The sequence below is a fragment of the Taudactylus pleione genome, unplaced genomic scaffold (genome assembly GCF_031769625.1).
Source record: "Taudactylus pleione unplaced genomic scaffold, aTauple2 ptg000535l, whole genome shotgun sequence".
Taxonomy (NCBI): Eukaryota; Metazoa; Chordata; class Amphibia; order Anura; family Myobatrachidae; genus Taudactylus; species Taudactylus pleione.
The window spans coordinates 1,838,922-1,860,000 of NW_028284937.1; the positions used below are offsets into that span (position 1 = coordinate 1,838,922).

General features: G+C 45.3%; 1 protein-coding gene across 1 annotated transcript in view; it reads right to left on the reverse strand.

The window, feature by feature from the left end:
* Nucleotides 1–21,079, reverse strand: part of LOC148501044 (cell adhesion molecule CEACAM7-like) — a gene marked incomplete at its 5' end in the record, with an annotated part of 45,658 nt that overhangs the window by 17,280 nt on the left and 7,299 nt on the right. Inside the window, 5 exons of the mRNA XM_088450964.1 lie at nucleotides 839–937; nucleotides 6,353–6,385; nucleotides 12,516–12,577; nucleotides 16,592–16,735; nucleotides 18,552–18,617. Of these exons, the coding sequence (XP_088307090.1) occupies nucleotides 839–937; nucleotides 6,353–6,385; nucleotides 12,516–12,577; nucleotides 16,592–16,735; nucleotides 18,552–18,617 (404 nt within the window). The remainder of the gene's footprint in view (nucleotides 1–838; nucleotides 938–6,352; nucleotides 6,386–12,515; nucleotides 12,578–16,591; nucleotides 16,736–18,551; nucleotides 18,618–21,079) is intronic.

The following is a 21,079-nucleotide window of genomic DNA, read 5'->3' on the forward strand; positions in this document are numbered from 1 at the left end:
TACAATTCAATTTTTGAATATATTGATTATTGTTCTCTATTCTTCTTCGTTTTTTCCTTTTGTGTATGTATTATTGTTTTGTGACTGGATCATCCAGTGCGGTATTTAATGGTATGTAGATTGGTTAACTTTCCCCTTATGGGTTAAGGAGTGTTTTTTCCCCATATTAGGTAGTATCATTGCTCTTGGTAGTAGTGTATGGGTAGTATTCATGTCCAAATAGGTCAATATGTGTGAGCTTAGTTATCTGTTTATTTGTTTAATAATGATTAGGGGGATTCATTTAATGTTGTTCTCCTTATATTTATTATATTTATTATATTATATATTTATATGTTTTTTATTATTAGAAGTATATATATATTTATTTGTTTAATTTATTTTTTATATATGGTATTTCTTCATATATATTCATTAATGCCCTTCTTTTCTGAGTACCCTTACTGTGAAAATTTAATCTTGAAACAAACAAACAAACCAGAAAGTATGTTTTACACGTTCTATGTTTAGAACATGTAGAAAGTTGTTAATTGACTAATTGTATCCAGCTTGTTCTGAAAGCTTGCTATTGGTAATTGTGTATTTATAATCTCCTCCCAAGAAGGAGAGTTTCATCTTGCCTTTTGAAAAAACCTCATTCAATGAGGAGAAACGCGTCAAGGTTTTGACCTTTTTCTGAACTGCTGCTCCGTAATTCAGACGGACCATTGCCGCTACAGGAGACTGCATACACTGGAGTGTATATCCCGGTCACAGACCATTGCGGACCATTGTCACCACCGCTTACCTGTTCTCAGCTGATCCCGGGTGTTGGAGCTTACATCACGTCACCGCTTACCTGTTTCAGCTGATCCCGGGTGTTGAAGCTCACATTACCGCTCCTTGCCTTCTGTTGTCTGCAGGCGGCAGACATCATCTTGTCCGTGGGATCTACTCTCTGAGACGGTGTATACCAGCCCTGAGTCTGGAGACTCTCGTAACGGGTAGGCAGAATTTCTATTTGCCCACCATTGCCCCTGTGGAATTCTCTGCTGGCCGGGTTCCCAATAATCATCATATGTCCATTCACTTATTGGCTTACTTGGAACTTAAATTTATCAGCAGTGAATAGCCCCCCTTTTTTGGTCCAAGGAGATGCGGATAACCTATACCTCTGGGACAATTGTTTGCCATCTTTATTGAATCATTATACCCAGATATCAATATTCAGAGGAACTTTTGTCATCCACCCAGGAACTGGTTCATTTTATTTGTTTTTCATTTTTATTTTTATTTTATTCAGTATCAAAAGTGGTTTATTATATCACTGCATTGTTTTAATTTATGTCCTGAGGAGCTGCAGTTCTAACAGGTGTATTGTTATTGAAATAAATTCATTTATATTACTTTTCTGGTTTGTTTATATGGTCAGGTGTTTATAGGCGCAGACACTAGTGTTTTTCACATAAACATTTAGATCATTAGGGCCGGTGTTAGTGTGTTTGTCGCCCCACTGCAAGCTATAAATTTGCACCCTCCCTACCATACTTTTTAAAGGGACAGCGTGAGCCAAAGGGGTGTGGTCTCACAAGGAAGGGGCATGGCCACACAATAGTACCCCAAGTTCAAATTACACCACACAGTAGAACAATGTTATTTACAAAGCACTCCACGTAGTGCCCCTGATTTACATTACAGACCCTTATTTACATTATGACACACAGTAGTACCCTTTATTCATATTGTATCACACAGTAGTGCCCCTTATTCACAATACACCACACAGTAGTACCCCTTATACACATTACGCCACACAGTAGTGCCCATTAAACACAATTCCAACAGAAGTGCTCCTTATACACATAATGTTCACAGTAGTTCCCCTTACACATAATGCCCACATTAGTAGTGCCCCTTATAAATGGGTTGGGCATGGGATGCTGGCGCTCGGGATTCCGGCGGTCAGAATCCAGATGCCGGCATCCCGACAGGGTTAGGATACTGACACCTGCACATAAGTATCCTAACCCTACCCCTAAAACTAACACTCCCTTCCCACTGCCTTAACCTAACCCTCCCCCCAGCAACCTAAACTTAACCCTCACCCCCTACGGCCTAACCCTAACCCTTCCCCTAGTGCCTAACTCTAACCCCACTACTTGCCATCAGGATGCTGGTTGTCGGGATTTAAACTACATCCCTTGTACACATAATGGCCACAGTGCCCCTTTTATCTATAATGCCCACAGTAGTAGTGCCCCTTACACATAATGGCCACAGTAGTAGTGCCCTTTATATTCACAAAGCCCACATTAGTAGTGCCCCTTATACACATAATGCCCACAGAAGTGCCCCTTATACACTTAATTAACTGAGTAGTAGTGCCCCTTACACATAATGCCCACAGTAATGCCGCTTACACATTATGCCATGCAGACACAGCACTGTACTTACCTGAAACACTGCTTCTGTGCCCACTGCTCTCCGACAGCTCCTCACGCTCAGCACTATGGGACTTCTCTCCCTACACACACTGCGGGAGCAGGAAGGCAGGGCTCGGGAGTAAGCAGGGAAGGAGCCACCGAGCACCCGCTGGTAACAAAATCTCAGTGGGCGCCCAGCAAATGGAGAAGGGGGTGGCGCCTTTCCAGTGGCACCTTTCCAGTGCGGGGTCTCCCTTTAATGCAGAGCTAACTAACTGCATAGCGCCGGCCCTGTAGATAATACTAAGGGCCCCATTTATTAACGAAGGTAAACACCAGCTGCATTTTTTGTTTAGTATCAATGTGATACAAACAAAAAAGTCACTGATATTTACCAATACTTACCCCTCCGGCGAGGTCCAGCGAAGTCTTCCTCATCGGCAAGGTCTTCGGCTCGGCTGCTGGCAGCCTAATGCTGCCATCGACGGGCTCCTGTGTAATGCGTGATGGTCCATCTGCGCATGTGCATGATACGACAGTGCTTGGAAGGCTTAGCTGAAACCGGGAAGGCAGCGCTGGGTTTCCATTGCCATCAATGGGGGCCGCATGGCGCACATCCCTACTTACATTTGGATGTAAGTAGGGATGTGCGCCGGACCATTTTTGCCGGATTTGGATTTGGTTCTAATTCGTCGTCCGGCTTTGGATTTGGATTTGCCAAACTGCGGTGACTGGCTTTGGATTTGGATTTTTTTACAAAAAAAGCTAAAATCACATAAATTGGTCTTTTTTTTCTTCCTAGAGTATTATTAACCTCAATAACATTAATGTCCAGTCAATTTAGACCACCTCACAGCTTATAATATTGTTTTCAACATTATTGGCCAAAGGTTGCAGTAAGCTGACTGGTTACCAAGTGACAGAGCAGCGGCACAACGACACAGACACCACAGTATAAAGCACATCTATGACACATTGCCACACAGCAGTGGCAGAAATGAAAAGTAGTGCACCCACCCAGTGGGGTACGGCCAACAGAGTCACAGTACTTGTTTACAAAGTGGGCTACGGCCCAAGGAGTCACAGTGCACAATCTTATTCACATTACACCACACATAGTGCCCCTGATTCACATTACACCATAAAGTAGTGTCTCTTGTTACGACACTACGACACACAGTAGAGCCCCTTTTATACAATGCCCACAGTAGTGCCCCTTTTACACAATGCCCACAGTAGTATGCCCCCCCAGTAGTATGGCTGCCCCAGTAGTATGGCCCCCCCAGGAGTATGGACCCCAGTAGTATGGCCCCCAGTAGAGGCCCCCCCAGTAGCAGGCCCCCAGTATTATGCCCCCCAGTAGCAGGCCCCCCCAGTAGTATGCCCCCCCCAAGTAGCAGACCCCCCCAGTAGCAGGCCCCCCCAGTAGCAGGCCCCCCTAGCAGTATGGCCCCCCAATAGTATGCCCCCCCAGTAGCAGGCTCCCCCAGTAGTATGCCCCCCCAAGTAGCAGACCCCCCCAGTAGTATGCCCCCCCAGTAGCAGGCCCCCCCAGTAGCAGGCCCCCCTAGCAGTATGGCCCCCCAATAGTATGCCCCCCCAGTAGCAGCCCCCCCCCAGTAGTATGGCCCCCAGTATTATGCCCCCCAGTAGCAGACCCCCCCAGTAGTATGGCCCCCCAGTAGCAGGCCCCCTAGTAGTATGCCCCCCAGTAGCAGGCCCCCCAGTAGTATGCCCCCCCCAAGCAGCAGACCCCCCCAGTAGTATGCCCCCGAGTAGCTGTGCCCCCCAGTAACTGTGCCCCCGAGTAGCGCCCCCGGCCCTTACACAAAATTTTTTTTAAAACTTACCTGAATCCCCGCTCCCGCGCCGTCCGCTCTGCATCCACATGCCGAGGAGGGAGCCGGAAGATGGAGCTCATGAGTGAGCTCCAGCCGGCTCCCGCCGTGCAGCAGCCATCACAAGTGATGTCAGTGGGAGTGCTTTCGGCTCTGATAGAGCCGAAAGCACTCCAGGGCTTGCGCCAACGAGACCCTACCACAAGTGTCTCGTCGCAAGCCCGATGGTCGCGATGGTCTTGACCATTGCGACCATCTTCCTGGCCGCTTGCTATAGCTCTGGGTGGTCACCCACAGCTATACGAGCGGCCAGGAGGCCGCTCTAAAATTCAGAAGGACGGCCCTGATTCAGAGTGAGCGATCTGTCAGAGCGTCCGGCTCTGAATCAGAGCCATTGTGCATACACACTGCACGATATGCACAATATGCCGTTACGATTCGGCCAAATCGTAGCTACATCATCCCAGTGTGTAGCCGGCTTAAGATGTCATGTTTGAGTGGTATCCTGGAGTTGAATGTCTCAATTTGTAATGTCTTTATCTTTTGTACAGGTCGCAAATATGTGAGTTGAATATTTTTGATATCTGTAATAACTTACAATGAGGATAGACTGTTGCTTATTATATCTGAGTCTGGAGTGCCATTACAGCAGACAATGGACCATATTCAATTAGGTTGCGAAAAGTCGTTATCGGCGAAACTTTTTCGTCGATGACGTCATTTTGGAACTTCTCACTCATACCCATATTCAATTGTAGACTCTTTTCGCCGGTGCGAAAATGCAATGCAATGTAATAGGCGAATAAGTTTTGCCTAGGTTTACCCGGCGGTAAAAAATGCAGAATTGCGGTTTTGGGGTGCAGAGGTACGGAAACCACTCTACACCCTTTGTACACCCCCTTGACGCTAACTGCATCAAAAAACTCTTAAAAAACACAAAGGACACAAAAAAAGATCTTTGAAAATGTTGGAGAAAAATTTCAAAGTGGGGGTACAAATTCAAAAACTAGCGAAATAGCCTTTGTGGGGGGGGTCTGCAAGTATCGGGGAGGTGTTTTGTTGATTGCTGAAGGTGCGTTTTTTTGCACATTTTAATGCTTGACTTTAGCGATTTTTAAATATGCTTGCATCCATTTACATGTACCCCAAAATTGATGGGACTACTTATTTTTCCAAAAAAACAGTGGTAAATACTATTCTTCACCACTTGCTCAAAGACGCTAAATAGCACCCATTGAGACCATTTAAAAACCTCAACTACCTTTAGCACTGCTATTTGGGAGTACCCATAATGAGCCCCCATGTTAGTACATCTTTTGGGGGGTGTCAGGCTGATTTCCCCAAAAATGACAGGATTTGTTGCTACTTTCGTTTTTGCCGATTTGGAATTGAGAATACGGGGATACGCGGGGACGAGCGTGATAAGTTTTCGACCTGAAAACCTCCGATGATGGCGAAAAGTCCGGCAACGGACTTTTTGCTTCAAATTGAATATGGCCCATAGTATCATGGCTGGTGATGCCTTGTCTGCGGTGAGGGTAATGTTGTAGAAGCATCAGGGGCAGGGTAGTAATGAGAGAGGCGAGTGATACAAGTAAGGATCAGATGAGTATTGGGTCTAGGGCATTTAAGTGTTGATATGTGCCCTCAGATTACTGTGCAAGTGTAATGCTGGGCACACATTAGAACGATGCCTTGTTTCGTCCTTCATTAAAATGCACATCCTGAAACATGATATCGTTTGATTGACCGTGCAACATAGTCAATCAAACGATCTCATGTGTCATCCGCAGGAGTGCGCAATTGTGCATACACATTAGACAATATACTGTACACTATTTCTCGTTCCGATACTGTAAATCATGCAGATAAAGATCTAATGTGTACCTTATCCTAAGTGGGGCTACACATAAACGACAAAATGAAATGAAAACGATAAGCAGCGCTAGCAGATAATAGTAAAACTCTAAAAATGTTATGATATATATAAGCATAAAAACAGTACTGTATACAGTATAGGCACATGAAAAATGAAATACATATATTAGTGCAGAAATCCATACATTGATGTAGATAATGTAATCAGAAAGGCATAAACTACAAAAGACTTACCATGTATGAAGCATCTTCTGTTGGCTTCCGACACTACAAAATATAAAGACTATTATTAGCATCTAGTAGTCGTATACATTATACTCTCTCACAGCAGTGTTCTCCTAACTATTGTCCCATATTTATGTCATCTGAGTAACATCATGGAAGCAATTGACGCTTTTTAAAGAAAATAATAATACAATTGTTATGTAAAATAATAACATTATCCATGGTTATAACATTTTAAGGCTTTTAGTTTTTCTTAAGGGAAAATCTACCTAAATTTACAAAATAGATATGAAATATTTTGTTAAAATAGTTTGAGTAATTATATTTTTTTTTATGATGTGTATATTTTTTACCTTTCACTGCTAAAACGTTGACCAATTAACATTTTGTACCTTAATAAAGGTTTAGGCCTCATTCTAGTGAACACAATTCATTTTATCTACAGTATTAATAGATAGAGTAGATGTACAGTATTATTCATGTGCCCATTGTATAATATGTTTATTGCAGAGAAAAAAAATCACTTATCGTCTGAATTTATAAATGCAAAAAATAGCTCCAATGGGCTTTCAGATTAATTTTAAACAAATTAAAAAGCAATAAAAAATACAACAAACAAATAAACAGCCTAGACAACAGTATATTTAAGATAGAACATTCAGGGCCCTAACAGGGCTTAAATGTGCCCTGTGCCAGTCCCAGTGCTGATTTCGAGTGTCCTGAGGACATCCCAGATCAGCTGCACACACTGCAGGGTTCTGGTCTGGAGCGCCAAAAGAAGTTCCGCCGCCAACGCAGCAGTGATCCTGGCTGCAGGGTGCCGTTCCAGGCACCCTGCTAGCCAGAAGCAAGGGTCATCGGGTATCGACAGTGCCGCACACAGAGTCCTGCGCTTTGCGCGGTGGCACTGGTCACACACATCTAATGTAGTTACGGCTTTTAGAACATTAATAATGTTTTTTTTCTTTTTTTCTTTCTGTTGCTCTGGTACTTTGAGACTCTTCAGCATATTATTTATCATGTGTCCCTTATTAACATGGGTGTCATACAGATAATACAGAATTTTTTGGCAAGTCCTTGTCAAAGGCCACTTTCTCAAGGTCTGCGGATAATCTCACTATTTCATTCTATGGGCCGCCCGTCATCTGGAAAGTCAGTGTTGCAGTTGTTAGGACTTCCTCGTCCGATTTCCAGGGCCGTGTCACCACCAATGTGACCTCCAACCTCTAGAGGGTATGCACTATTGCGCATGAGCGTCCTACATGCGCACTCTTCTCCTCCGTAATGCATAGAGACAGAACATGCCCCTGAGTGTCTCTCTATATTGAAGAGTGCCTTACAAATATAATTGGAACTATACCACCATCGCAGGGTAATACATCCATATAACTGCCACTAATGGCTGCACTGCATACCTGCATTAATCCTGCATATACCCTATATGCTCCTGGCTGCATCTGTATATGTGTGCTATACAGATTTACTCTGCATTACCTTCTTCCTGGCTAAGTACATCTTTGTGCGGCCTCACATCAATCACTCATCTACACCAGTCAAGCTTCTGCCAATAGCAATAACCGTCTCACCTTTTCTCTCATGCACCCATTCCTGATAAGTAGTCCTCTGCTGCCTCAACAGCACCTCCAGGTCTGTTTGGTTTAAAACTCCTTGTCTGCCTCCTGTAGTTCTTACTGATAACACAAGCTTGTATCTTGTAACTTTTTGTAGAAAAATTAGATGTTGGAGAAGGGCTTCCATTATGGCACTCCTAGGGGCACATTTATCAACGAGTTTTATCATACGCAATGAGTTTTAAAATTAATTGCGTATGATAATGGTGCTCCAGCCAATCAGCTCCTAACTGTGATCTGTTTGAAAAATGAGCTGATTGGCTTGAGCACCATTTATCACATAACAAGTTTTAAAACTCAGGGCCTGATTCATCAAGGGTCGCTATTGCAATCGCAGTACCATAATCGCACGCAGGTCTGCTGCAAAATTATGCTAATGATTGCAATTGCAATGCCGTCACACTGCCAGCATAGAGACACCCACTGCCTCACACTACCGCTATCTCACATCCATAATACCTTGCAAACCTCGGTAACATTGAGTGTCATCTGTCCCTCTCACAGAATTACAACAGCCCTGACCTTACTTATAAATTGCTAACTTCGTTGTACGCAATGAGTACTCAAGCTGCGTATGCAATCGCAATGGCTAATTTATGCACGCCCATGCAATGGCGTTCAAACGGTCAGGCATGCATGCGTTCCTCCAACCACCCCCCGTCACCACCCCCAAATGCTCACTGCCTGTCAATCACTCTGCAATGGCTCTACGTGGACTCCGTGATCGCAGTGCGTTCGCAGTGGTGCCTTGATGCATGCCCTCATTGCGTATGATAAAACTTGTTGATAAATGGGCCCCTTAACTCCTAAAAGTCAAAACTTAGGGCCTGATTCAGACCCACTTGCGAGCGGCTGTCCGCTCGCAAGTGGGTCGATGGTCTGCACTGAGCATGCGCACGACGGAGGGAGCTCCGTCGTGCGCATGCGCCAGACACGACGAGCGAAGGACTTTCCTTCGCTCGTTGTGTCCGATCAAAGGGGGCGTGCTGTCAATGTTGATTGACAGCACGCCCCCTTTGGTGGGCGTGCCGGGGGCGTGCCTCCCTGACGGGGGCGTTCCCACGGGAACGCCTCCCGTCAGAAGCCGGCCCACTGACATCACTAGTGATGTCAGTTGGAGTGATTTTGGCTCTGATAGAGCCAAAATCACTCCGGAGCTTGCGGTTGAAAACCTCAACCGCAGGCTCCGGCTCGCAATTTCGATGGTCGCGATGGTCACGACCATCGCGGCCATCAAAATGCACGCTCATATAGCCTGTGGGTGGTGACCCACAGCTATACGAGCATCCAGGAGGACGCTCCATGAAAATGGAGCCCGGCCCTCATGCAGAGCGTGCGCTCTGCTCAGAGCGTACGGCTCTGAATGAGGGCCTTAATCCCACTTCTTATGCCAATTTGTGAAGGGCAAATGTTGGATCAGAACATAATAGGATTTATTATTTTATAGGGCCAGATTAACAATGGGGTGGATAGAGCTCCAGCTCCAGGCCTCCACATAAAAATAGGCCCATTATCATGGCAGCATGATTACCATCTGCCTACCATAAGTATTAAAATAATTTTTCTAGTTTTCTCACAAAAGTATGCAATTTTAATATTTTTATGTATTTAGGGAGACAATGAGTCTGAAAGTGTAGGGGTTGTACACGCCCACATGGCTTTCTCCACACAGCATTGGTCACAGCACCTCCCAATCTCAATATAGGCCCTTGAATATTTCCAGCCCATGGCCCATATGTCCCCTTAATCTGCATGTGACTGAATCTGTAAAAGTAACTTGATATGGATGAAAGCTGCTTCAGCTGCATTGTAGCACTTTGCATGCTAATTCAGAGACTGCGTTGCACACTGATATATAAGTGTTGCATATCAAATTAATCAGCACAGTTTTCTGGTATGTCTTAGTCACATCTCATTGCAACTTAGACACATTTTCAGCAAAAAAAAAGAATACCCGGCGCTAGCAGAGACTCAGCGAGAGGCTATTTGGCACAACTGTAGCAAAGATATGTGAGGATACACCTGTAAATAAGGTGAGGATGCTTACCTGACTCCTAACACAGCAGGTGGTAACAAAAAAAGCCATCTAACCATCAGGTGTGATTGCACATAAACAGGGATAAAAACCTCACCATATTTTATCTGGTTTTGACGTAAAATTTATATTTCTATAGCTAGGACTTCCCAAAATCCTAGAAATATACCTGAAGTCAAGGTGCGATTTGGGAATCACTAAGATGTATGGGTTGGGAGAAATTAATTATATAACCAATCACACATCATAGCAATGTTGCATTTACAGTCATTTGATAGCTTTAATTACAGAGATTAATGGGAACATAAATAAAATTGCATGGGCAGTCCTAGTATGTATCATGATTTTTTTTTTACATTATTTTTATTGAAGCATTTGTAGGAAAGTTTGCAATAATGATATCTCAAGATAAAGTGGATAAAAAATTGGGAATAATAACATACTGGAGTATAATATGGCAGAAAGAGAAAACAAATCTATAGAAGAAAGAGAAGGATACAACACATGGATAATATGTTTCAAATAGAGAGATCACAAAATGTAACAATTGAGAAAGGCTCAAAGGAGCTAATACCATAGCCATGGTGATTACAAAAATATAATAAAAACTATTCTTCAATAATTTTTCCTAACCAAAAAGGAGTGTGATCGTCTCTGGAGTGAAAGCCAGAGAGAGTCAGGTGTTATTTGAACAAGAACTATGAAAAGAAATAAAAAAGGAGGTAATTGCATGTAAGAGGGAGAATACAAAACCTTAGGATCGGGGGGGAGGGGTGTCTTCTCTATTTAGAAATGGAAATAACATGAGGTCTAAATTGAGTAACATATATGACATAATAACTATAACTAACAACATAGGTCTAAAAAGGGGTAAAAAAAAAAACATAAAACTATTTGAATGTACCCTGATTTAATTAACTAGCCAGCCTGCCATCGGACATATGGGGCCAAATGTACTAGGATGAGAGCTTAGAAAATGTGAGAGTAAACTCTCACACTTTTTAAACTTGGCCAATGTAATAGAGTCCGAACATGCAAACTCACGTTTTTTCAGACTCAAAAAACTCTCACAATTTAAACTCTCATCCAGATGTTTTCCCATTTTGAAAATACAACTCGATCAATGTAAAAGTGTAAGTGGTAAATTTACTAAGATTCGTGTTGGTACCGATTTGAGCAATTTTTAAACACAGATAGGATCGATCAAAAACGGCCGTTTTTTTCACACAAAAAATCGGGAATTTACCAAGCTCCCGTGTTGGTCAGGATAGTGTTGTCTGATGATGTATTTGATCGATCCTGTCCAAGATAAAGCCCAGAGTTTACTGCCCGAGTTTCCCTCCAGAAAGTGTCAGTGAAATATGTGCAGGCTGCTTGTGTGTGTTAGTGTAATGTAATGGGTTATTTAAAAAAAAAAAAATTACGTAGGGTCCCCCCCCAAAAGGCATAACCAGCCTCGGGCTGCTCAGCTAGTCCTGGTTCCTAAAAATACGGGGGAGAAAATGAGTAGAGCCCTCCCCGTATTTTAGGAACCAGCACCTGGCTGCTGGCCAGTCCTGGTTTTAAAAATAGGGGGGGGAAATTGTGTAGGGGTCCCCCTATATTTAAAATCAGCACCGGACAATAAACCGACCGGGGTGTAATGCCACAGCCAGGGGACCCTATCACCGGGTCTCCCCAGCCAAAGCACCAATCCTGGGGGTTCTCAGGGGAGTGGGGACCCCCAATAAAGGGATCCCCCCTCTCCTGAACACCCCAGGCTTAGTCTGAAGCCCGGGGCACTTCCCCGCACCCCTGGGCTGAGGGTGCGGGGGTAATAATGGAGTAAAAATAGAGAAACTATTGTATTTTACAGTGGAACTACAGGTGCCAACATTCTTGCCCTTTGGCACTTGTGGAACTATAAGTGCTAGCAGGTGTCCGGCACCCGTACCCCACTGCAAAATAAATAATTAAAAAACTACAACACGCACCATGTCAAGTAAAACTTTATTACGTACAACTACCTACCCCACTCACACATACTTGCCTGCCGACAGCTGTTCTGTCCCCTTCTCCAGTAGAATTCCAATGTGAGTACCTGGAAAAAAAATCCTATACTCACCTCTATCCTTGCGCCGGTCTCCGTAGCATCCACTGCACATTGCAAAACAAAAAAACGAATACCCGTTCCAAGTTGGACAAGTATAGTTACCGCACATACTTATACTACGCGAAATGAGAGATGACGGCAGTCATCTGAAATTCATACATGGCCTGCCAGCCAATCAGAGGCCACTTTACATGTAGCGGCCGCTCATTGGCTCTGACCCACGTGTGTAAATAATAATGTTAGTCATCAGTAACTGTAATATAAAATAAAATCATCAGTAAAACCATCATCATGGACAAACAATCCTGCTGTAGATTCACTTTAGTGTGTAACCATAATTTCTACAACAGCTCCTTCATGTGAAACCACAGATATACAGTAGTGCTTTGTAACATCATCTCACATGGTACCTACCATTGCCAGGTCCAGCACGTTATCATATATGGCATATGAATCTCGTTCGACACTGGGTGACCCTATAAATTATAAAATTGTGGAAAATAAAATATTATTACAAGAAATTTGCACTTACGTTCCTGGGACTGCTAGGAGAAGAGAATAGGTTACAGCTCTGTGATGCCCCCGATGTAGCCTGTCTCTAAATCCTCATACTCCTAGTTCTTGCTCTAACCCTGACCCTTGACTTGGGACCAGTCAAATAATGTCACTGGTAAAGGTATTGTGGTCTTCTGTGGATCTTAATTGTATTCATAATTAAGTTTAAATACATGAAATGTGTTTTATAACAGCACATTATACTGGGTCAGTCCATCTAGGATCACTTCCCATGTTAAAAGAGATTACAATACTCCCAACTGAAAAGACTGATCTGACTTTATAACTATTATATTTCTTTTATTTTCAAAGTGTCAAAAAGTTTTGCAGCTTTGTTACAAAAAATGTATATAGTGACAATGTAACTCGGCATTTCATAATTATAGTGTAAATTGACATATCTAACACTGGGATGTAGTCGCCATCCCGACGGTTAGGATGCCGGCGGTCAGAATCCCGGCACCAGAATCTCGACAGCAGTCTGAATCCCGACTGCTGACATCGAGACGGTGAGTTTTAGGGTTAGGCACATTGGGGGAGTGTTAGGGTTAGGCACTAGGGGAAGGTTAGGGTTATGCACTAGGGGGAGGGATAGGGTTATGCACTAGGGGGAGGGAAAGGGTTATGCACTAGGGGGAGGGATAGGGTTAGGCACTAGGCGGAGGGATAGGGTTATGCACTAGGGGGAGGGATAGGGTTAGGCACTAGGGGGAGGGATAGGGTTAGGCACTAGGGGGAGGGATAGGGTTATGCACTAGGGGGAGGGATAGGGTTATGCACTAGGGGGAGGGATAGGGTTATGCACTAGGGGGAGGGATAGGGTTAGGCACTAGGCGGAGGGATAGGGTTAGGCACTAGGGGGAGGTATAGGGTTATGCACTAGGGGGAGGGATAGGGTTATGAACTGGGGGAGGGATAGGGTTAGGCACTTGGGGGAGGGTTAGGGTTAGGCACTTGGGGGAGAGTTAGGGGTTAGGGTTATGCACTAGGGGGAGGGTTAGGGTTATGCACTAAGGGGAGGGTTAGGGTTAGGCACTAGGGGGAGGGTTAGGGTTAGGCACTTGGGGGAGGGTTAGGGTTAGGCACTAGGGGGAGGGTTAGGGTTATGCACTAAGGGGAGGGTTAGGGTTAGGCACTAGGGGGAGGGTTAGGGTTATGCACTAGGGGGAGGACTATGGTTAGGCTGTGGGGGAGCGTTACGGTTAGGCACTAGGGGGTGGGTTAGGGGGTGGATGAGGGTTAGGCTGTGGGGGGAAGGGTTAGGCTGTGGGAAAGGTGGGTTAGGGGGTGGGTTAGGGTTAGACTGTGGGGGGAAGGGTTAGGCTGCAGGAAAGGTGGGTTAGGGGATGGGTGAGGGTTAGGCTGCAGAGGGAAGGGTTAGAGTTAGGCTGCGGTAAAGGTGGGTTAGGGTTAGGGGGTGGGTGATGGTTAGGCTGCAGGGGGAGGGGTTGGGGTTAGGCTGTGGGAAAGGTGGGTTAGGATTAGGGGTGGGTGAGGGTTAGGCTGCCGGGAGGAAGGGTTAGGGTTAGGCTGCGGGAAAGGTGGGTTAGGGTGTGGGTTAGGGTAAGGGTTATAATAGTTACAAAAATCTATCGGGATTCTGACTGTTCCGATGCCGCTTGTCGTTATTGTGAACGTTCGCATCCTAACCACCGGGATAAAAAATGACATAGGTAGGACGAGGGCATGAGAGTAGGGCAACTAAATATATATTGTAGGACAAGTGATGGTAAGTTGCAGAGAGTGTAGGTAGTTTAGCACATGATGAGTCTGTATACAAGGTAAGGGTGAGTGTCAGAGTTTCTGTACATTAATCAGACAGTGGGCCAGGGGAGTAACTAGGTATGTCCCTATAGCAAATATAGCATATTTGCCCCTATGTACCACCCAATGGTGAAAAATGTATATTCACATGTAACTTTGACAAGGAAGATGGGCCCCATAGCAGCTGCACCCCTTGCACCCATGGTAGTTACGCCCAGGGTTTTTTGTTGGCTTTGACTATGAAATTTAAAACCACAGTAATTTTTAGATGTAATACTTGCAGTTAACAATGGGTCTGATTCATTACCGATCGCAACTGCGATTCCGCACGCAGACGACCAATTGTTGCGTTCTGCGCATGCGTATGCATCACAATGCGCATGCGCAAAGGGCTCACTGCGATCACACTGCAATCGCAGACACTATGCTGACCCATCGCAGAGTGACTGACAGAATGTTTGGGGGTGGTGACAGGGAGGGGGGTTGGTTGGCGAAAAGCAGGCGTGTCACTGCGGTTGACCGCCGTTACATGGGCGTGAATAAATTAGCCACTGCGATGCCATACGCAGTTTGAGCTAACACTGCGTGCGATGAGGTTAGCAATTTTAAGTAAGGTCAGACCTTGTGCAACTGTGCGTGAGGCTACGATGGGACTCGATGTGACCGATGGTTTCACTATTTTGCTAAGTATTACAGATGTGAGTAAGGGGATGTGGCATTTTAAGTTTCATTGTAAAAACTGCAGAGAATTGATGGCTTGTAAAAGCCATGAATAAGTAGATCTAGCCTCGGAGACAAAAGACAAGGCTGCATGGATAGTGCTAGACAGTGGCGGTTCTAGGGGTGGGCTAACAGGGCAGTCACCCGGGGCGCCGGCCCCTAGAGGGCGCCACCGAGACCCCAAAAATTCCCATAATAAAAAAAAAACAGCGCCGGTCCCCCCCGGGCACCCGGCTCCCTCCCTGCAAAGGCAGCCGAAGCTCACTCCAGAGCTCCGGCTCCCGCATAGAGCACTATGGGAGGGACATCATGACGTCTCTCCCATAGATCCGTGGTGGAGCCGTGGTTGGACCGGACGGCAGCGGTCGCAGGAGCGGGGCCTAAGGTAAGTATTGTGTTTGTATTTTTTATTTTTCAGAAGGGAGGCATGGGGGCATTACTACTAGGGGCATTACTACTGAGGGCATGTCTATAAGGGGGCATTACTACTGGGAGCATGTCTATAAGGGGGCATTACTACTGGGAACATGTCTATAAGGGGGCATTCCTACTGGGGGCACTACTATAGGGGGCACGAATGGGGGCATTCCAACTTTGGGCACTACTATAGGGGGCATTCCTACTGTGGGCACTACTATAGGGGGCATTATTACTGGAGCACTACTACTGTGGGCATTGTATTAGGGGCACTACTACTCAGTACTGTGGGCCTTGTGTATAAGGGGCACTAATTTGGGCATTGTGTAAAAGGGGCACCACTGTGTGTCATAACATGAATATGGGACTACTGCACATGGCAATTATTCGCCACGAGGGGAGAGCTTGGGGGAAGCCCAGCACCTTCATAAGTGCTGGGCACGCCCCACAGTTTGATGAATTGGGGGTGTTCCGCAAGGACACGCCCCCTTTTCCGGAAGTGCGTGTGCTTTCAGCGCGTGTGCTTTCAGCGTGTGCAGAGGAACGTCATCTACAAAAAGTTGTTGGCTTTGTTTTGTTTTTTGGGGGGGGGCACAACTGTGAACTTTTGCCCTGAGCTCCACAATGTCTAGAACCGGCCCTGGTGCTAGAGAAAGAGATCACTACCCAGAAAAGCTTACATACACGTGGGCCTCACTGCAGCACAATTTGTCACATGTAGAATGATTGGATTGTAAGCCTGGCACCTGTCTTCTCTCCAGGGCCGTAGCTAAGGTAGTGCGGCCGGTGCCATCGCACAGGGCACCACAGGTCAGGGGGCGCTGTTTCTGTTTATTATCATTCTTGCTTGTAGCTTCCTCTTATTTCATCCCCAGCATCTCCTGGCCTCTCCAATCTCTTTCCTGGCCCTTCCCCATGAAGCCATGGCCCTTTTTTGGGTGCATTATGTCCCTTTGAAAAATGAGGGGGGCGCCAATGCTCTTTCTGGCACAGGGCACCAAAAAGTCTAGTTACGGCTCTGCTTCTCTCCTTACCTGTCACCTCCCCTATGACAGGAAGGGCACACCGCTTGTAGACTAGGAAGCTTACACTGATGATTAGTACTATTCCCACAACTGTCCCACTGATGATTCCAGCAGTAACAGCAGTGCTTGTGTGGGCAGAGTATTCAGGGGTATCTATGATAGAAGAGATTAATGAGTGTATAACTTCTCTGCTGAATCACAAGTTACTCATTTTGTTTTGTTTGTTTTTGATAAGTACCAGGACAGACATCTGATAAATGCTTTGTAAAACTATGGGATTTGTTATTAATAATGTCACCTAATAAACAATATAGGGCTGATTCTGTGTTGGGAGTTAAGCAAAAAACAAAAAAAAGAAGGAAAGGCCCCCATACACTAGCCACACATTGGGCCAATTTGCCGATCCCCACATGCCGGGCTCTGTGCATCGGGGAGATTTAACATTTTGGATTTCACTGATTTGCCGATCACAATCAAAATATGATCGTGATTAGCAAATCGGGATTTTTAACATGTAGAATTTTACAGATTCCCCGACGGATCGGTCAGAAATGCTGTTAGGTATTTCTGTCCGGCAGATCGGCGCTTCCAACTCGATCAGGGATTTGGCGGATTGCCCAGGAGATGTATGGGGCCCTTTACTTCGCACCTTGGTAAAACCATGTTACACTACAGGTGGGGTAAGTGTAAAATGTGCAGCGAGGTCTACATTGGGAGGGACATGTTCAAACTCAAATCTAAATGGCAATGTAAAAATAAAGCTGTCTAGCATTAGTGGACTACATGCAAAAGCAGCCAGTATTTACTCTGCATGCAAAAATAAATGTGATTTGTTCAAAGTACAAATTTAATTGCTTGCTTTGCTCCCAAATCAAAATCAGCCCCTGTATTTGTAGGTTAGCTATTTATTTGTACTAACATGGTAAAAACAATTCTGAACAAAAATGATGAAATATGGAATTATAAAAAAAGTTCATTTAGAAATCACTTAGAGTAACAATATTAGCTACATCTCAAACAATGGCCCTCATTCAGAGCCGTACGCTCTGAGCAGAGCGCACGCTCTGGATGAGGGCCGTCCTCCATAACTATGGAGCGTCCCCCTGGACGCTCGTATAGCTGTGGGTCACCACCCACAGCCTATACGAGCGTGCAGTTTGACGGCCGCGATGGTCGTGACCATCGCGACCATCGAAACTGCAAGCCGGAGCCTGCGGTTGAGGTTTTCAACCGCAAGGCCCGGAATGATTTTGGCTCTATCAGAGCCAAAATCACTCCCACTGATATCACTAGTGATGTCAGTGGGCCGGCTTCTGACGGGAGGCGGTCCCTTGGGAACGCCCCCGTCAGGGAGGCACGCCCCCGGCACGCCCACCAAAGGGGGCGTGCTGTCAATCAACATCGACAGCACGCCCCCTTTGATCAGACACAACGAGCGAAGGACTTTCCTTTGCTCGTCGCGTCTGGCGCATGCGCACGACGGAGCTCCCGCCGTCGTGCGCATGCGCAGTGCACAACATCGACCCACTTGCGAGCGGACAGCCGCTTGCGAGTGGGTCTGAATCAGGGCCAATGATCTCCAATGAAACCAGACTTACCTACTTCTTACATCCCCTCTTCAGGATAAGCCCAGAGAGGAATGCAGCTGGCTACTTTGGGAGGCAGGACCCTCACGTCATTCTATAGGAATGTATAGCTAAATGCTGATTAGTTGCTATGGTCAACATCTCCACTTTATTTCTATCAAAGGTTTGATACATATCCCCACAAGTGGGTGCGCTTCAGTTGAAGTTAAACCTAATATTGCTAACTTATGTCAGAAGGAATTCAAGGTCACAAGGATACAGCAACATTTCAATAGAGTCTCCTCTGGACAAGGAGAGCAGGGGCACCCCATATTTGAGCTGCTAATAGTTATTATAGCTTTGACTTAATCGTATTGGGGAGCTATCTACCCCAGTGTCCTTACCATCCAGGAATGTGGAGGTGGTTTCATCAGTAGTGAGCGTACTTTCATGTTCTTCTGTTTGGTCAGCTGACAATTGAGAAAGGAAAAGTTCATTAGCTACTTATTGAGACGTCCCATGTCCAGAACCAGGCTAAGAAGGTACTTTTTAAAATTTGTAGCTACCTCTCAAGACACATTGTAAGAGTAGGGGGACTTTGACACAACTGGTGTGATATAGATGATGATGTGTGATGTCCTCTACTCCACATATCCCTCTCAAAAATTAACATGTGAGGATGTTATGTAATGTAATGCCTTGTCCTATGCTGTATAGGCATTATAGCAATACAGCCTGTATAATGTGTAAAAAAAATAAAATACATAAAATATGACTTAAGTTAGCTATGTCAAAATAGAATATTATTGGAAAACAAGTAAACGGATTGGCACTTGAGTATAGTGGTGCACCCAAATTGAAGTAAGCAGTCTATTTAGGATACTTCTTATGCTGCCCATCCACTAGGTGATTAAACCTAGTGACTGAGCGATAACGACCGTCGTTATTGTTCAATCGCTTGGTAATCACCCACAAATCGGGCAGTGTAATGTCAAAAACGACCAGCAATGCATGTATGGGGATGATGGATGTGCGTAAACTGAATGACTGAACGTTCAGTGTAGGCACATCACAGACATAGAATCGACAGCACGATTAAAATGTTGTAATCGTGCTATAGTTTCTATGTCATGTAGTGGATGGGCAGCATTAGTGAGATCCCCAGAAAAATGAATTAAGTACTGACCGTAGGTAAGCCAGGCGTTGGGAGCTGATAGCAGAGGTGGGGGGACGGTTAGGTTTAGGGACTCCCGGGGGGACTTAGGGTTAGGCACCCACCCGAGAGAATTAGGATTAGGCTAGGGGAGAGGGAAAAGGGGGGGTTAGGGTCAGGCACCACCGGGGGGAGGTTAGGGTTAGGCACCACTAAAGGAGGGTTGGGGGGGAGGAGAGGGTTTTTTAGGGTACTTACTTACCTTAGTCGGGATCCTCAGCTGCCGGCCTTCCGGCATTGGGATTTCATCCGCCAGGCTTAGGTCTGGTGGTATTACATACCGATTCCTTTCATAGACGCATACCGAGAAAAGCTTGATTATTGGTAAGCATGTGCGTGGTGCATCCTCATATATTGGTGGCCCAGGCTCTTTGGTAATCCTTACTCCTTTATATCTGTTTGATTTCCTATTTATGGTTTGTCTATAAATAGTTTATTGTCGATTATGTTGTCTAAATGTAACTTTTAATAGTAATTGTTATAAACAAACTTACATTAAAACAATATACATTTAGAACAGCTTGTCCAAAGTGACAGAGGGCTCGATTCAGAGATGTACGTAATGCAGATATTGGCACAGATCGAGCGACTGAGTGCCATTGCGCATGTGTGTAAGCTGCACTGCGCTCGTGCAGCGATTGTTTTGTGGCCATGCCTAGAAAGGAGGATTCATTTGCAATGTGAGTGACAGATAGTCAGCGTTTGGGGGAGGTAACGGGGGGTTGCTAGGCAAACTCAGGCGTGTCTGTCAGGATAAACGCTGTTACATTGGTGTGCATAAATTAGCCACTGCGATCTCCTTTGCAGCATGAGAGCTCTCAGGAGATATGCTGTTTGAGGTCAGATTTGCTGCTTATGCTGCTTGGCTGTCCGATCTGCGTTGGTGTTACAGACGTTTACGTTGGTGTGCGACGTCAAACGGATATGGAAACATTAGCATGGTTTTGCATCTCTGAATCAGAGTCAAGAGAGATGACTTACAGCACTATCACAAATAAAAGTTAATTAAATTGTTGTTTCAGAAACCAGAATATTATAGTCCCACAATTAAGGGACCTATCCATTAGGCGAGCTGAAAAACTGAACATCTAGCGTTCAGTCCTTCAGGTTGCCGGGTCCGGTGCCCACACTGAACGGTATTCACTGAACGTCGTTCAGTGCAGGATCCCGGCCTCCCATCTCGGAACATGGGGAACCTGACGAGCGTCGTCAGGTTGACCAGCATGTTCCGTAGATAGTCGGGGTCGGCAAGGACCCAGTGTGCACGCGCATCGCTGGTCCTTGCCGCATATCCATTACACGACTTTGTGAACAATGCGGTCGGATCGTTCCAAAAGTCGTGTAATGGATAGGTCCCTTTAGACTTATAGCAGGCAAACTATGCTTATAAGTAACTGTGGTATATCATGTGAAAATTGACAATTACAATAATAATAACTTTCCACTGGTTACTATTAATACCCTACCCTGGACGGTGGATGAGAGAGCGGGGAGATCAACTTGGAGTGAGCAGAAAAAGAGACACGTGTCTGCTTCTAGAAAACCAGGCAGTAAATTGCCCTGTTATCTTAGGGCATTGATAGCTGATGAGGGGACAGGTGTAGAAAATAATATAGAGACTAATGCAAGTAGATTTGTACTGTACAGATAGAGCATGACCTGCCTTGCTAAGCTAAATAAATTATAATGTATAAATAGCTTGCTAAATAACTACAGGGC